General features: G+C 35.2%; 2 protein-coding genes across 2 annotated transcripts; one reads left to right on the top strand and one right to left on the bottom strand.

Annotated features, from left to right (window-relative positions):
- Positions 1 to 12,509: 12,509 nt before the first annotated feature.
- Positions 12,510 to 14,317, top strand: LOC145803194 (uncharacterized). Its single transcript, XM_082896506.1, has 2 exons — positions 12,510 to 13,057; positions 13,157 to 14,317. The coding sequence occupies exons 1-2, from the start codon at positions 12,511 to 12,513 to the stop codon at positions 14,080 to 14,082; spliced, it is 1,473 nt and encodes a 490-aa protein (XP_082752632.1). The 5' UTR covers position 12,510; the 3' UTR covers positions 14,083 to 14,317.
- Positions 14,318 to 14,978: 661 nt separating this feature from the next.
- LOC145802528 (uncharacterized) lies at positions 14,979 to 17,512 on the bottom strand. The gene is made up of 6 exons (XM_082895255.1): positions 16,951 to 17,512; positions 16,161 to 16,873; positions 15,939 to 16,067; positions 15,615 to 15,833; positions 15,396 to 15,517; positions 14,979 to 15,307 (listed from the first exon to the last, which is right to left on the bottom strand). The coding sequence occupies exons 1-6, from the start codon at positions 17,510 to 17,512 to the stop codon at positions 15,118 to 15,120; spliced, it is 1,935 nt and encodes a 644-aa protein (XP_082751381.1). The 3' UTR covers positions 14,979 to 15,117.
- Positions 17,513 to 18,573: the final 1,061 nt, after the last annotated feature.

Here is an 18,573-nt window from a genome sequence, read left to right as displayed (position 1 = left end):
CATTTTCTCTCTCTACAAATGGGTTTCACTTTTCTTGAAGAGAGCATCTTTTCGGCATATTAAAGTTGAGTGATGAAATTTTCTTGATAAATCTGTTAAAGCTGTTAGCCGGCACTTTTCCAATTTATGCAAGTGCACTTCACATTGTTCAAGTTCATTGATGAAATTTCATCTTTTCTTGGAATACACACACACACACACACACACACACACACACACACACACACACATATATATATATATATATATATATCTATACTAACAATTTCTGTGGCCTCCAAACTTGGGTCTTTACTTTCTCTCTCTAAAAATTGGGAACTAATTTTTATCACCTACCTTTCCGTGGAGCACTCCAATGGGTACAATTAATTCGGCTATTAAAATGAATTATATATATATATATATAATGGTATTAGGAGTTTTCTGAAAATATTGTTCCCCTTGTAACCTTTACCTTTTTGCCGAGACCATTATTAGGAATTTTATATATATCAGTTTGCAGAGAACACTATTAGGGATTATATATATATATAAATTGTTTTTTTTTTGACAATAGTAACATTATTCGGCAACTTTATCAAGTTGCTTAGTCAACAACATTATTAAAAAATTCCCATTTCCTACATCACATTACTCGGCCAAACATAAGTTATTCAGCCACCACCTTGTTAAATTCGCGCAGCCGTTTAACCATTTCTGGATGCTCGGCACCACAATTCCATCACCATGCTCATTGGTTCAAGTATACATAATCATGGTGGCTACAATTGTAGCCCTAAGTGATGCCGACCAAGCTCTCGGCTAAGTCATCACATTATAAACGAGAGGGATCAAGGTGTTTTGGCTTCACTTACTCGGCACACAACTTAAGTTCCTCAGCTTTCCAATCATTTGGGTTAAAACTAGAATCACAAGTTCTTCAACAAAGGTTGTTCGGCAAAATGACAATGGAGACGTTCGGCAACCCAATAAGGTTGTTCGGCAACTATTCAACCCTTCTCGGCTTCACTACAGCTCACCCAAGCTGCCTATTGTTACTTGGCATCTAAGCAACCCAGTAGTGGCAGCGTAACTTGCAGAAAGCTACTTGGCATGTCCACGCATGAACCTTCGTACTACTCGACAACCATTCCGTGTTAACCAGCCGTTTAAGAAGACAACACCTCCGATTGTCAAAATTTAGTCGCATAATGCCGAGAACAAATTCGACAGCTCAACCGCGATGCCAAGAACAAATTTAGTTGTTCTCTTTGAGTAACATCTCGGCAACATGTTCCACAGCATTAGGCACTCGGAACAAACACTATCAATTCACCAATCTCTTCGACACGAATCTCATGATTTCTCAGTAGCAATATTGATCGGCATTTCTCTTTCGGCATGGAACTAGCATCTCGGCTTGTTGAAATCAATATCTGAATATACCAAAGGATTTGTGTCAACTAAAAGAGTCCAAACCCACCAACCCGAGGAGCCAATAGGTCACCAAAGTTCACTGGTAGTTGTGAAACAGACAAAATTTATAGAAAACTAAGGCCTTGTTTGGTTTGTGTTTCCCAAAAATTTTTGGGAAAAATTCTCTACAAATAAGTTTTCAAAAGTAATCAAACCAAACAAATTTTTCCAAAAAAATTTCTCAAAACTTGTTTGGTTTACAAGTTTTCCAAACAAATCTCTCTCTCATATACATCAAATCAATCACTTTTTCCAAAACTCTCTCAAAATAATTTTCCAAAACATCTTTTGAAAAAAACCAAACCAAACAACTTTTCGTACTTTTTATATCTAAAACTCATCTCCCAAACTCAAACCAAACATACCCTAAAATTTTAAAAGTTGTCGAAAGCTAGTTTTGACTATACCAGTGTGAAGCACTCATTGAGATGAGTCCAACATGACAGACCGCGTCAAAATCGGACTTAAAACGAAGGAGATATAGGGCCTCAAAGTCACAAGTTCAAAATTGGACCATGTTATCCCAGTTAGGCAACCCAAGAGGGGAGGTGAATTGGGTTATTAAAAATTTCACAATATTAAAAATAACACAATATTCAGAATTTGAATAAATAAAAACAAACAGAATAATAATTATCAATATAAAAGTAGGAGAGATAGGGAGAGAAAATCAAACACTGCGATTTATAGTGGTTCGGCACGCCAGGCCTACGTCCACTCCCCAAGGAACCTCCTTGAGAATTTCTTTACTATCAATTGAATAAATCCACCACGAAGCTTGTGGATTTGGCACAGGACTTACTCTTATCTATTGAGCCTCACTCAACAATAAATGCCTTACCCTTACAAAATCTCTCACAAAAATAAGGAATAAGAATAAGTGGTACTTGAACCCACTTTTACAATAATTCTCTCACAAAGAGTAGATATGAAAGTGTAAGATCAAAAGCTAGACTTAGATCTGAAAGTTAAAGAGCAGAATACTCAGAATTTTGGAGTTCACAGAAATATTTTCTCTTCAAGTTCTTCATTTTTCTCCACAACCAACACTTCTATTTATACACAAAAATATACCCGTTGGACGCTCCTTGCTGATGTCATGGCTTACATAAGCACGCTCCTGACGTCATGGCTTACATAAGCACGCTCCTGATGTCATGGCTTACATAAGCATACTCTTGATTTCATCGCTTACATAAGCACACTCCTTGATTTTGAATAGTCAGCAAAAGATAAAAAATAAGACTGATTTTTTTCTTTTTGTTTTTTCAAACATGGAGCCACCGTTTTTGTAGACAATTTAATACAAAGTTCACAACTTTCAAACAAACAAATAATTTTCTCCATCTAGTTTATAATATATATATATATATATATAACTTCATCTTTTTCTTCTTGTTTGATTATAATATGATATAATCAATGTAATGTAAAAAATTTAATAGCGCACGTGATGTATTCTATTTATATTATATGCAATATATATATAATGTTCTAATCAAATATTTGCATACAGAAAAATCTCTTTAAGTGATATTTATGATGGATCTGAAAATGTATGTCATCTTTAAAATATTGTATATGTTGTAGAGATTTTAAACTAAATATATTCTACCACTCCATATTAATTTTGTCAACACAACCCATCAATATCAAATTTGTCAAAATAATATAATTAATCAATTTTTAATTTGGTCAAAAAGTGAATAGTGATCAGCCTCAATTTTCAAAAAATGAATAGTAAAGTTTTCAAAAATATTTTTATTTAACTAATAGTTAACATATATATATATATATATATATATATATATTTTCTTTTAAAAAGATAATATTTTGGGTCAAATACATATGTATATTAAAAAATTCAAATTGTTACAAATAATATTTTAGACATCATCAAAATTAAATAATATGATTAACAGACCATTATGCCTTTCACGACATGGAGCATGGAGCATGAAGATGAAGACGATGAAATAAGGATTTATCATGCGGTTCTCTGCACAAAGTGCTTCATTGCATCTTACTGCATTCCGATTAATCGGATGGTCCAATAACTTCGAGGATGCCTACCTTCTAGTTTTTCGCCGTGTAGAATCCATTTTTGAGGTCCAATTTTTCAAATTCCGAGTCTCAAATTAGGATCAATAAATTGGGAAATCGGGAACGCTACATGATAGATCAATGGTCAGATCGTGTCTGATCGACATGCATTTTTAACAAAAGGCTCATGAAGCTAGGACACAATTATCCATCTTCGCCAATCCTTCATTCATTACTTGGCTATATACCGCCCACTGGGGCAAGACCCACTTGGATTTCTTTTACTTTCGGCTCCGCAACATGCAATCTGCACTGTCCGCGGTCCAATCACAATGATTCAATAGTCGTTTCCAGTTATTTAGGACATTTCGAACACATCTGTACGGTCTGATTTTGCAAATTTCATACCCTAAATTTGCAGATTTCAACCACTCACAATTCTCAACCGATCCGAGCCATTATGTTCATTTTGGCTACAATTACGTTATCCAGAGTCCAATTCCAATGGTCCAATAGTCGTTTCCAATTATTTGGAGCCTGTTACACACATCCGTACGATTTAATTTTGCAAATTCAACAACTAGAAAATATCCATCGTAGCTCAAACATTATTTTTGCTGCCAAACATAGAGTTTGATCGATGCCAACTTCTACAACTAAAAAATATTTGGCGATTGTCTGATTATATAACCGCCAACATCATTATGAATTCCTTCTGAATAACAAAGTTCATTCGAAAGTAATGGGGCAACTATACATTGGATAATAATGCGACAAAAAGCAAAAAGCAACAAAAACGCAACTTAAATAAATCGGCAATTCTTTACAATGGAGCAATACTATGTTTCAATGCTCTACCATTGGTGTACTTTTTTCCACTTTCACTTATTTATGATTAACAAGTCTACATATAGTAATTGTGGCATCCTTCGTACGACCCTTGCCCAGGGGATATAATACCACAGGCCTACACCCTTGCCCGAGGGATACAATACCGTGGCTTACGACCCTTTCTCGGGGGATACAATATCGTGGCCTACGACTCTTGCCCGGGGGATATAATACCGCAGGCCTACACCCTTGCCCGAGGGATACAATACCGCGGCCTACGACCCTTGCTCGGGGGATAAAATACCGTGGCCTACACCCTTGCTCGGGGGATATAATACCGCAGGCCTACACCCTTGCCCGGGAGATATAATACCGCAGGCCTACACCATTGCCCGATGAATACAATATAGCAGCCTACGACCCTTGGCCGGGGGATATCATATCGTAGGCCTACACTCTTGCCCGAGGGGTACAACATCGCGACCTACGACCCTTTCCTGAGGGATATAATACCGTGGCCCATTGTTACAAAGGTCCCTGATGTCCCTTATACACATATATTTGTATATACAGTCAATCATTCATATGAAGAAAAGAGCAAACACGTTATTGTTAATCTCAAAGCAACATCAATTGTCATGAATGACTCATATTGATGCCTACCAAAATCTCAACAAAACTGAAGATCAAAGTCATGTTGCATGCATAAAGAAGTCTTGTCGACCAAGTTCTTAGCCAAGTCAAACACAAAGAGATGCCGACCAAATGTTTCAGCATACCGTGAACCTCAGAGAAGTTGCCGACCAAGTGTTTTAGTACATCGAAAAGCTCTTACATCCCAGAAAGAAATTGATTGGCACTCATAACAAGCTTGCCGAGTCATTAACAAAATCCTTATGATTATAAGCTCACAAATTCAAGATTCGGCTACCACATCTACTGTTCTCGGCAACCTATTATCTCAGTCGAACTTTATGCCGCCATCATCTCGGAAACACTTGCGCTTTTGTTTATGGATTCGGAAACTTCGTTGCACCTAGCACATGCCAACAGAGCCAAACCCATATTTAAATTTCAACTCATCAGCAAATTCCAAATTTCTTTCAAATAAATAATAGCCATTGGCAGGTAATGGGTCAAGACTAGGATAAATCAGCCTCAATTGGCTCAACATACCATCGTTGAACACAATTTGAACCAACATGATGGCCGTTGTAGATGTAACATACTTGACAAAGGCTTCACGAACATGCTCATGCAGTCGTGGTTCGGTACTTCACTTTACTCGGCCCTAAATTCATCCATCAATAACCGACCGAAAGTTAGTTAGAACATTCAAGCTCAGTTCATAGCCGAGTATTAACAAAAATTCCGGAATCCCACAAAATCCATTAGAATCCAATATAAATTTGGAATCCCACCGATAATGTGACTTAGATAATGTGGTAGAATCTGTTTTTGGAGTCTAATTTTACAAATTTTGAGCCTAACATTGGGATTGATGACCTGAAAAGTTTGGGAGTTATAAGATTGTTAAACAGTCAAATCATATCTGATCAGCACGCAATTTCAGCAGCAAGATTATGGGGCTAGGAAATAAACCTCCGTCTTCCCCGATCATTCATTTCATTACCTTGGCCATTTATTGCCGACCGAGACATCTTAGTCAATTTTTCGCTTTCCAATTGGGGCATCTCAGCTGATCATTATCTCGGTACCTCTGCTATATATGCATACTCAGCCAACTTGGTACAAGCATTACAAAACATTACTTAAGTTACAAATTCCCGCTCCTTTTCACACAGCTCCCTGCAAGCGACAGTTTTGAAGCAATCATACATTCACACCTACATACATTCATACACGTAATCATATGTGTATTTGTTCATTTTTTTTGTTCACAATTATATGTATCAAAAAATGCTTTTCTAGCTGATTTAATATTTTTTTAAGCAACATCACTCGGTAATGTGGTCTGGAAGTAAGACCTACATCAACTGCACGTTATCCATCAAAGATCTAGCATCTGTTTATGCCACAAACTCAAAACAAAAAACTTCTACTTCTTTTGTCGAAGAAAGCGAAAGTTTTGGGGCTATTGTGGGAGCTAGAAAAATATATATACCAACTTATTGGGGCTAACCCAAACAAAGCCTATAATGGGCCAAACCCAAACAAATATCTTATATCCCCCTATAAAAGTAGAAGACCCGAGACAGAAGAGGTATGTCTTTTTCCCCTGCACTCCACACACAACACTCTTGACTATTTTTGATCTATACTCTTCATTCATGGATTCTAACTTCATTATCGGAGTGTCCCTGGCCGGTAATCCCGGTTGGGTGGTATAACCATATTTATCTCTTGCAAAGTCATGGGAATATCTTCGTTGAATCTCAACAACAGTTCATGTGAGTGATTATTTTGGATCTCACATGGAATTTTACAGGTTGCTTGAGCGGACTAATTGTCGCTCGACTGTACATTGAAGGATTCCAGTACTTTGCAGTTTTTAAAGGCTGCTTGAGTGACTAAAGGTTCACTCGAGCGATCAGCTATTTTTAGCACATTTTGAAAAATTGCATTTAGTTCATATTTTTATTCTCATCTCTTCTCAAGCATTCTAGACATGATTTATGACTCAATAAAGATTAATAAGCTACCAATCAACATAAATTAGTTAGTTAATGAATGAATCATTGATCTAGTAGTGATTATTTAAAAAGCCAACTAAAAGGTCGGTCTATTTGGAAAAAGAAGGACTTAGTAATGAAAGAATACGTGAAATAAGAACCCGGTTCATTCAAATAAGAAAGAATAACGTAGTATAACCTCGGACTACTTAGATAGAAAAAGACAAGGACAATCAAGTTTGATCAATGAAGTAATATTGTGTTTCAATGTGTATATGTTATGTGCTTGTGTAGGTCACGCGCTATTGTCTGCCTGATTTGTTTGATCTGTCTAATCTGTTTGATCTGCTCATGCAGCTATCTGTGAGTAATAACTTAGTAAAACTATGTTCAACTTTATTTATTTTCTGTATGATGAAATAAAATCTGTTTTCTGAAATGTCATGTTCTGTATAATAAATGATTGTCCAATTTCTGAAATGTTTTTGTGGCATCCTTAGCTTCATGTGATATCTATTAGCTATTACCCGGTATCAGAGGTTCCATTATGAAACTTAGTATGTTTGTTATCTGTTATCCATACCGGAGGCTCCATCACAGGGCTCAACATATCTGTTATCTGTTACCTGGTATTAGAGGTTCCATTATGGAACTCAGTATATGTGTAATCTGTTACCCGTACCGGAGGCTTCATCATGGAGCTCAGCATATCTATTATCTGTTACCCGGATACAGAGGTTCCATTATGGAACTGGTTACTCATAACTACCATCTATTTTGTATCTATTATGTATTCATTTTGTTAGCGCTAATGGATGTACCACGTATGATTAAGCATGGACTTTGATTTTTGTATATGATTTGAACAAGAATATGAATATGATTTTGATTCCATTTCTGATATGAACTGAATTCAGTTTTCTATATCTGTTATGGACAACATTCATTAAACCTATTACTTTGTTATTATTCACTAGACTCCAACTCACTGTATTATTTATGTATGTAGGTGATCAGGCGTATAACCAAACTTAGAAGAGTCTGTCTAGAATCTGTTTTTGTCAGCCAACCTATGTGTCTCCCGTGGAGGTTCCAGATATGTCAAGTGGTTATGGCCATATGATTAAAATTGAAGTTTTGTTTTTTTGTTTGGTTAAATAAGTCTTTGTTTATTTTATAAATAGGGCTAAGTCCCTTTTTGCCTAATTTGTATATATATGATGACGTAAGGATGATGTGTAAATATGTATATAAAAATTTTTAAATTTTTCTGTCTCATATAAGTCTGCACAACTTAATGGACGTTGTATATTTGTTATGTGCTTCTGTTTGCCCCTAATATTATGTTAATCTGTCTCAGAGGCCTTTGGTAATCCCAAGATTACTGGCCGATTACGATGCCAAACCTATAGGAGCTGGTTTGGATCGTAACAGGTACACATTGTGCATGTTATAGTAATTGATTATAACTTTCAGTATTTGTGCTATTGAATATTCTTTAGTTCTAGAGAGAGAAAGTCACTGACTTTAGCATCAGAGTGCCCGTCTAGAAAAAGTCAGATAGGGTATTGGCAGTTCTTTACCTTGTAGATTCTCGGAGGATTCATCTAGAAGATCAACTTTGTTCCCGGATTTATATAAAGAGAAGATCTTATCGATCGCGTATGACCAAGTTATATTTTAGCACACACATAATTTATCCCTTATTACAATGCTATGAGATTAATTGACGTTTGTCTCCTAAGATACAACAATCACAATCACAAAGACACAACAATTGAATTGTATGTCTATTCACCCAAAAAAACGAATTGTATGTCTAGTTGAAACTCTATGTATGATGCAGAGAAAAGAAAACGAATTAAGAAAAATGCATGCAGAGGGATATAGATCTAAACATGACTGTTTGGTTGTAATATTCTATTGTGAATAATCATGACTCATATCTCTTTAAAGATGAAGAGTAGATAAGAATAGATGCAACTGTTTAGAATAGAACAATAACAAATCATAATTTTTTTGAGAAAGTATATAAATAAAGAGTAATACTAGAGATCCCAAAAATTTTGTCAAATTTTCTACCAAATGTCTCACATGGGTATGCGACTTAGACCATGTGGGTCCCACAGACATTTGGTAAAATTTTTGATAAAACTTATATGGTCTGTAGCATTTTTCTTTTCAAAGTGTGAAAAATACTAGATTAGCTACTAAAACTATAACATTTTTCAGTTTTGAAGACAAAAATAGAGAAATTTCCCACTTTTAAAAATAGTTTTTTTAATTGTAACGTTCAAAAGTGTGAGATTTTACCCCCCTTTTTTTTCATGCATTTTATATTCAATTGAGATTGTATTTGTATTTGATAGATCTCATTGAATAGTTTTTAAAAATATAAATTTTATTTAAAAATGAATATATAATAAAAATTATAGAATTTGAAAGTTTAAAACCCAAAAAGACAAGGGTAAGTTACATTTTCTACCCTTGCATTTTTTATCAAATCTCACTTTTAGCCTTTACACATGAAATTGTGACAGTTAACTCCTACACTTTTGATCAAGTGTCAATATCTCCCTTTTGTTACTCCACCGTATAAGTCTTTAATAGAAGTCAGTAATATGACAAACATATGACCACAAAATGAGAGCAAAAGAGAAAAACCACTCTCATTTCTCTCATATACACATTTCGTCACAAAATTTATATCAAACTATGACCATGTTAGGTTAAAACAAAACGCAAATTGTGAACGATTACGGAGATGAATTAGGGTTTTGCAAAAATTGGAATCATGAAACTCCGTTTTCCACAATAATAGTCTTCTGTCTATTCATTTTCCTCTCTTTTTAATTTCTCTACCCTTTTTTATTTCAAAAGGTTTGTTTTTTAATTTTTTTTATATATCTTTTCATCCCAATTTTTCACATATGAACATATATATACATATATTGTATTATATAACTGTGATTATGTGCTTATCATGTATGACAACTGTGTATTGGTGGAAAATATGGATGAAATTCTTCTCTTATTTTATTTTGTAGTCACATTCTTGGTATATAATTGAATTTTGTTAAAGATTTAAACAATGAAGTAATAGAAGGGAGACATTGACACTTGTGTAGGGATCAAAGTGAGATTTGACCAGAAGTATAGAGTGTTGGCTATCACGATTCATGTAATGTTTTGAAACTCGGACTGGACCGGTCAGTCGGACCGGTTGCACCGGGAACCGAGCCTTGTTCCGGCCCGGTCAACCCCCTAAAATCGGAGTGGGAGCAAAACCAGTGTGAAAATGAAAAACCGAAAGACGCGAACCGGGTTTTGAGGGTTGGCCTGGGTTTTTTTTTAAAATCTTTTTTTTGTTCTTTTATTTCTTTCTTTCTTTCTTATATATATATATATATATATATATAAATATATTTCAAAATTTTGACTAAAAATTCTTACTTTAAGAGCCTCCTCTCATAAGGAAGAGTCTCATTGGAAGCTTGAGAAGATTATGAAGTCTATTCCTATTTATAGGAAAAGATTTTTCAAAGAGAACCTATAAAATTCTATGTGAGATTCAATCAAATTATTTGAAACATATTGATTGGAGGAAAAGTTGAAAATTTCATTTCTCTTCAAAATTAAATCTAACATTCAATCAATTTGTTTCGAGGGAATGTTTAAAAAATTTAATTTATTTAAAACAAGTGACTTTTTATTTTTTATCAATTATGACTTTATTAAATATTATTAATAAATACTATGCAACAATTTTTATTTTTATTTGAGTATTTATATATATTTTTATTTATTTATAATTTATAGTTATATTTTTTAATTATATAATATTAATTATGACATCACGGTTTGACCGCTTTGACCCGACGGTTGAACCGGTGACCCGTCCACCTGGTCCCTTTTCCGGTTTGCTCACCGGTTCGGTTTTCAAAACATTGGATTCATGTATAGAGACCAAAATGGGATTTAACCAGAAATGCAAGTGGTTGAATGTCATGATTTTATGTGTGGGGACTAAAATAAAATTTTGTGCAAAAAGTAGGGATGTAAAGTGTAATTTACCCAAAAGACAAAATAATTGCCAGTGCATACGACATTTTCCATGATTGAGCACTTATAAATAAGAATTAAATTGTCCAAAAGTTTGTTAGAATTTTGAAAAAGGACTTAAGGCTCCAAACAATTGAATATCAATTTATTCAAGGGAAAATTACCATGTAGTCCTATGTAGGAGATCTATTTCCCTTCTAATCCCAATTTATTTTTAATAGTTTAATAGGTCCACAGTTTTTTTAGTTTTATACCCAGAGGTCCCGTTTTTTATTTTCGTATTTTTAAATGACTGTGTTACCCTTTGTTTTGAGATCTATATGTACGTGAGAAATCAAATTTTTGCTTCGTTGAAAAAAAGGAAATCAAATCTTCGTCTCCGCGATCTCGATTTCTCTTCGTTGTGGCGATCTCATTGTGCTGTGTGGTCGATCTCATTGTGCTGTGAGGTGGATCTGGTTGTGCGATTTGAATCTCTGTGTACAGGCGATATCTTCGTACGTTGTCTCTCTCTCTCTCTCTCTCTCTCTGGTGATAGATATATGTATGTGTATGTATGTATCTGTCGATACATAGATATACATATATATGTATATATATATATATATGTCTGTGTGTGTATGTGGTTTGTATTTTGTCGACATATATGTATGTATATATATATAAGCAAATTTGCGTGATATGTGGTTTGTGTTTGGCGAATTTTGTTTGTTTGATTTTGATTTTGTTGATTTTGTTTGTCGTATAGTGTAATGTGTTTTGAAGTTGTATTTTGGAATTGTGAATTCTGGTGTTTTGATATTGATATGTCGTAAGTGTATAATTTTGCAGTTTTGGAATTGTAAATTGTGTACTGTTGTTATTGATATGTTGTAACTGCATAATTTTGCAGTTTGGAATCTGTGAACAATTGTTTGTTGGTTTCTGATTTTGTAGTATGGAGCGGTGTTTCATGTTAATGTGCAAATACAGTAATTGTTGTGCTGCTATTAAGATTAGTGACGGATGTAGTTATGATGAAGTTGTTGAGAAAATATGTGCGAAGTTCAAGGAGTTGAGTGTTGGTAACTTTTGTTTGTTTTTCTCTGTTCCTGGATATTCTAATTGTATTGTTGAATGTGATGATGATTTGGGGAATATGCTGTCAATGGTAGGTGGTAGTGGTTGTCATGTTGTTGATGTTATTGTGGGGGATAAGAGAGTTGTGGAGGTTGATGATGGTAATTCTTGTAGGATTGATTCTGTAACTTGTGAGAGTTCTTTTGTGAATGATTGTGATGATGTTGGTGGTTTGTTGCGTAGTTTTTATCCAGAACCAGAGAGAATTTTGTTGTCTGCTAGTTGGAAGGGGATTATACATAGTGTTGGTCAAGAATTTGAAGGCGGAGTGTCGGGGTTCCGCATTGCATTGGCTAAGTATGCGGTTCAGTGTGGTTTTGCAGTGAATTATTTGAAGAATGATGCAACAAGAGTAACCACTGAATGTATGATGAAGTCGTCTACGGGTTGTAAATGGTTTGTGCATGGAAGGGTGTTGATGGATTCTGGTGTTTTTTTTATAATGAAGTTGGATAATGTGCATACTTGTGGGGTTGTTGCTCGTAGATCTTGTAGCAAAATGGTTGGTTCTAGACTTGTGTCTGATATTGTGCAAAATGATATTAGTGATAATCCGTTGACTCGTCCTATTGAAGTTAAAAAAAAGTTGAAGAAGCAATATGGTATAGATGTTTCTTATCGGGTTGCATGGTTAGGAGTTGATAAGGCAAGAGGTGGGTTGTTTGGTGATTTTGCAACTTCTTTTGACCAGCTTCGATGGTACCTTGAGACGGCTATGAGAACGAATCCGGGAAGTGTGTTTGAATTAGATGTGGATGAAAGTAGTGGGTGTTTTCGGAGGTTGTTTGTGGCATTTCATGGATGTTTGTATGGCTTTCAATTTTGTCGTCCGTTGTTGTTTGTTGATGGTACATTTTTGAAGGGGCGTTACAAGGGGCATTTGCTTGCAGCAACATCAAAGGATGGTAATCAAGGTATGTATTTATTTGCAGTTAGTATTGGTTTAGTTTGTCAGTGTGTTATTGTATTGTGAGTCTGCTAATTTTTGCAGTTTCATGTGGGTTTGTTTGCAGGTTTGTTTCCTTTGGCTTTTGCGATTGTTGACGCTGAAAATCAAGATAATTGGATGTGGTTCTTAAGTCAGTTGTTGAAGGCTGTTGGTTCAGGCCGGAGATTGACTTTTGTGTCGGACCGTCAACATGGATTGCTAGACGCTCTTTCAGTGGTTTTCCCCAATGCACATCATGCTTATTGCTTGAATCATTTGAAGAGAAATTTGATTGACAAATTGGTGGGACTTCGTACTAACTATAAGCTGTGTTTGATGAAAATATTAGTTAAATGTGCTTATGCGCCAACGGTTGCTTCTTTCCAACATTATATGGAGAAATTGAGGCGTATTGCTGGGAATGGTAGAGTTGATAGTATGTTGGATGGTTTGCAAAATGATAAGTGGGCCAATGCATTTTTTAGAGGGAAACGATATGGTGAGATGTCATCTAATGCTGCCGAGTCTTATAATAATTGGATTGGTGGGGCCCGTGAGTTGCCTATTACTTGTATGGTTGATATGATTAGGGTTCAAATCATGACTCAATTGTCGGATAGAAGAGCTGAATCTAGAAGATGGACTACGGAATTGTGTCCAGTTATGGAAAAGAAGTTGGTGGACTCTTTGGAGCTAGGTAAGTCTTGGGATGTGATTGTTGCGAGTGATACTGTGCTTGAGGTTCATTCTTCTATTTCTTTTTATGTTGATATTGGTAGACAAACTTGTTCTTGCCATGAATGGCAATTGAATGGTTTTCTTTGTTGTCATGCTGTGCATGCTTTGCGTAGTAGTGGTAGAGATGTGTATGGTTTCATTGATCCTTTTTTTCATGTAGATTGTTTTAGAGAGTCATACAAGGAATCTGTTTATCCAGTGCCTTCAAGTGAGAGATTTGACTTTGATGGTGCCAGTAGTTCGGTTATCAAACCTCCTATAACGAAGAAGTAGCCCGGGCGGAACAAGAAGAAGAGGATACCTTCAAGGGGTGAGAATGTGAAGCAAATCAAGTGTGGGAGGTGCTTGAAATATGGGAATCACAATAAGAAGACGTGCAAGGCTGCTATTTGAGGCCGCAATCTATTCTTTTGGATTTGTATTTGAATTTGAGGAATTATGATAATAAAAAATGTGATACTTGGTATTATGGAAGTAATGAATAAAGTTGGTTGAATTGTTTTTTGTTTGTTGATGTGTTTTTTACTTATTGAAGTTGTTTTCTAATAGTCTGGTTTTGTTTTTTATTTTTATGGAATGCAGAGAAGGTTGTTGAAAATTTCTTATTGAAACAGTATAATGGCCCTGTTTGGTACAGCTTAATTTTAGCTTATTTCAGCTTTCAGCTTAATTTAAGCTATTTTGATGTGTTTGGTTTAGCTTATAGCTTATAGCTTATAGCTTTGTGGAAGTCAGAAAACAGCTTATTCTTTAAGTGGGACAGGAGATGCTTTAAGAATAAGCTGGAAATCAGCTTAAGCTGAAAGTTATAAGCTATAAGCTGTTTAGCCATAAGCTATAAGCACTTTCCCACAGCTCTACCAAACAGGGCCAATATGGAAACGCAGTTCATATTTCATAGCGATAAAACTGTATAATTTTGCAGTTTTAAGAATTATTAGAAACAACCTGATGAAACCGCATAATTTTGCAGTTTTAAAAATTATTAGAAACAAGCTGATGAAACTGAAAAATTTTGCAGTTTGAAGAATTATTAGAATCAACCTTTACTGTATGAAAATATATGCAACCACAAACAGGTAGACAAACAATCAAAAGAAGAACCACAATAATAATAATAATAAGAAGAAGAGCAACAACAACATCAATCATTTTCACCATAACCATGATAACCAGAAAAAGATCATTCCCAAAAGTATATAAAGTACTTGTCACATGTTAAAAAAGAAAAATAAAAAAAAATAAAAAAAAGGTTCAAAGATATGTTCCCTTGAATATTTGTATTGTTAAGAAGTTTGTTCATTGTTTCTATGGTTTGGTATGTTTTGTCAACATTTGGTAGTGCTCGAGTTTCCAAGATCGGTTCTCATCATTGAGGAATTGATTGATGATTTGTGCTCGAAATTTGACCCACTCAGTTGGACGAAGTTTTTTCTGCACAGGTTGCCAGTTGAGATATTGGTTGATAACATTGCAGACGGCAATTGCACAATCATTCCTGCAATGTTTGAGATGAAGTTAATTAGTTAGGTGAAACTGCAAAAATTAGCATATTGGAAGATTAGTTTATGGATTTTGTATCTTACGAGTGTGGGGTTTGTTGTGGGCATTCCTCAATTGATGCAATTTCTGTCTCGCACTCTTGAGATGAAAACATGTTTCCCTGTTTGCTGAGTAATGCTTTATTCCATCTCAGTTGATGTTGTTGCTACAAAATAGTTAGTGGGTGTTTTTGTTAGTTATAGTGATGAGTTGAGATGTTTGTAAAGGGATGGAACTAAGTATGAAATTTTATTTTAACTTACAATTTGCTTTGCAATTTCAAAGTGCTTGTTATGGCAATGTTTTGCTGGTCTCAAAGAGTCATAGTGTCTCCATATTCCATCAGCATTGTCAAAGACCACAATTGTCCAATGGTTGTCGTGGTTGATTGGGAAATGGATATATCTGTTTTTCATTGCTTCTGGAAAATGGCTGTCCATCAGTTTTTCTCTCAGTGCTTGATCTTGGTTTTGTAGTGGAGTCTGTAAGTCATATATATGTTTGAAATATGTCATAAAACTATGTAGTAATACATGTTGATAAAGTAGAAAATTTTGCAGTTGTAAGGTATGTTAAGTTTTGCTTACATTGATGAGTGTTGAGAAAACGTAAGATCTTCCTGCGTATGGATTGCTTGCAAAGACTAGATCGTTTTTCTCAAATTCTTCAATGGTTGGTTGGAGTGCCAATTGCTTTTCTGAGAAGGCATCAATGACCTGAAACATGTTATATATGAGAATGTGTTAGGTTTGTGGAATAGGTTATTGAATATGTACAGAAACTGTAAAATTGTGCAGTTGGAGACCTACATTCCCATATAAGGGTTCCCTGTTGGTCAATCTGCATATATCTGAAAAGTATACGCAGTTTTCATCTTCGCTGCCAGACCAGACACAAGCAGTTGATTGTGTGTTGTTGATGAGTTGAATTTGGTCTTGGTCTTTTTTGGATAGGCTATGCCAAACCTTGTTTGTTTTGCGGCATGAAATGGTGAGTGGCTTGTTTGGGATTGATTCTTCCTGGAAATCATCATCACTTTCCAATACTTGAAGATTTGTCTTCTTTTGATTGGCATGCTCTTTTGGGTTTGTTTCAGCAGCAACTGGTTTCTCTTGGCCAATATGTTCTTGCATCTTTTCTTTCTGCTGTTGTTTTGCTTCATGAGCACCCTCTTTTTTGTTGTCATTCTTCTTCTGTTTTTCTTCATTGGTACCCTGTGTTGGTTTGGGTACATCAGCAGCAGTTTGTGTCTTGTTTGTTGCATCTTCTTTGGGTTTGGTCATTGGTTGGTATTCAAAATCTGGGTGATGTGCTTGTTTTCTTGATTTTTGTTTGATTCTCTTGACCATGGATCTTTGTTGGGGACTGCCAGTTTTTTTGGTGGACATTTCCTTCAATTGATCTTCTTTTTTATGCAATTCAGCCATGAATTTTTGTTCCATTTCTTGCATTTGTGCTCTCAGGGCTGATATGAGCTTGTCCTTGTCGTCCTCTTTGGTTGGTGTTTGTGGTTGGTCATGACCTATAAAAATGTTGGATTGTGTTTTGGTTAGTTTAATGAAATTTTGCAGTATGCTTTAGTATTAGACAATAGTTTACCTTGTGCATGAAGTATGTCAGATTTCTCTTGCAGTTCTTCTTGTTGGTTTGTCAGTTCTTGTTCATTGACTTCTTCGTGTTGGTTTGTTTGTTGTTCTTCTTGTTCTTGTTGTTGGTCTTCTTCTTGATCAAGGTGTTCTTCTTCTTCTTCTTCTTCTTCTTCTTCTTCTTCTTCTTCAGTTTCAGTTTCTTCTTCTTCTTCAGTTTCTTCTTCATCAGTTTTTTCTTCATCAGTCACTTGATTTTTTTCATCATCACTCTTTTCTTCTTGTTCATCACTTTGTGGTTCTTGTTGTGGTTTTTGCTTTCTTTTCTTTTTTTTTTGTTGTGCTTCTTTTTCTGATTGTGATTCTGATTCTGAATGATGTTCTTCTTCGAGAAAGTCATCCTCATCACTGTCTAGAAGTGTTCTTTTTTTTGTTGCTTTTGTTTTCTTTTTTTGCTTATTGTCCTTTTTGTGGTCTTGTTTCTTTGCTGAATAGTCTGTTGATGTGCTTTGATTGATATGCAATAACTGTATTTCTTGTTCAGTTGGGGTTAAAGAACTTTGGTTAACCTGCATTGGAACAATGTGGCATATATCAGTAATACTGTAAATTTGGTCAGTTTCATAAGATGAGTTGTACTGTGAGTAATGTGGGTTAAGTGTCGAAATATGTTTTTTGAAACTGAAAAATGTTACAGTTTCATAACATGAGTGATGTTAAAGAAGTGTGTGCTTTGAAACTGAAAATTTTCACAGTTTCATAATATGATTTGTACGACAATGAATATGAAAGGAGTGTTGAATAGATTTGTGCTAGGATAGTATAGAAGAGTTTGAATACCTTTTCAAAGTGAGCGAGGCTGATGTGTTTCCACTTGGAGTACATTTTGCCAAGGTTCCATTTCATAAACCTTGGGAAGCCTTCTTTGTTGGATGGTCGGAGGAGTTTACTGTGCTCACAGTACCAGTACTGTAAAAAAAAAAAAAAAAAGTTGAAATATGTTAGATAGTTAGAAATAGGTGAATGTCTGATATTTTTGTGGGAAGTAGTTGAGTAATGTGTTTACCAAGAGTAACATGACGCATCCAGTGACATGCCTTGGGTTGTTGTTTGCATTTGCCATTGAATTCATCAGTGTGTCTTTTATTGCCTCAACCCAATTGTACTTCTTGATGTTGTTGAGATTGTCAACATAGTTGAGGAAACTCCAACTGAGTGTATGGCCTGTTGTGGGCATGAGAAGTTTCAAGCACAAGTAAAGGGTGATTACCCTTGCAAGATCTTGACAATCATTGGTTGATTTTCCTTTTTTTGTTTGTTGAAACATTTTGGTCAAAGACTTGCCATCCAATCTCTTGACTGATTTGCATCTTCGTTTGTAAAATGGAAGCTCAAAATCCTTTGGTCTTGCATAGGATTTGGTGGTGATGCTGTCTTCTCCACAGTCGATACTAAAAATGAGCTTGACATCACTGGTTCTGAGTTTCATTTCCTTTTTGCCAAGTACAAATGATCTTTTTCTTTTGTTGTAGAGTGTTGTCATTTCTGCTACAATGGAATTGTAGCATCTGCACCAAGAGGCCTTCAGTTGTGTTGAGGAGAGAGCATTTATAAGGGGCCAAAAAGGGATTTTTTG

The sequence above is a fragment of the Camellia sinensis genome, chromosome 11 (genome assembly GCF_055761805.1).
Source record: "Camellia sinensis isolate YWXY chromosome 11, ASM5576180v1, whole genome shotgun sequence".
Lineage (NCBI taxonomy): Eukaryota > Viridiplantae > Streptophyta > Magnoliopsida > Ericales > Theaceae > Camellia > Camellia sinensis.
The sequence above is the reverse complement of the archived record's forward strand: the minus strand, read 5'-3'. Positions and strand labels throughout refer to the sequence as shown.

What these genes read in the sequence shown, in the direction of transcription:
- LOC145803194 (XM_082896506.1), top strand. Translation starts at nt 12,511, where the DNA reads ATGATGAAGTCGTCTACGGGTTGTAAATGGTTTGTGCATGGAAGGGTG. An exon ending in ATCAAAGGATGGTAATCAAG is followed by an intron (nt 13,058 to 13,156) that starts GTATGTATTTAT and finishes GTTTGTTTGCAG; the next exon opens with GTTTGTTTCCTTTGGCTTTT.
- LOC145802528 (XM_082895255.1), bottom strand. Translation starts at nt 17,512, where the DNA reads ATGCAGGTTAACCAAAGTTCTTTAACCCCAACTGAACAAGAAATACAG. An exon ending in GGGAACCCTTATATGGGAAT is followed by an intron (nt 16,068 to 16,160) that starts GTAGGTCTCCAA and finishes AACATGTTTCAG; the next exon opens with GTCATTGATGCCTTCTCAGA. An exon ending in TTGAAATTGCAAAGCAAATT is followed by an intron (nt 15,518 to 15,614) that starts GTAAGTTAAAAT and finishes ACTATTTTGTAG; the next exon opens with CAACAACATCAACTGAGATG.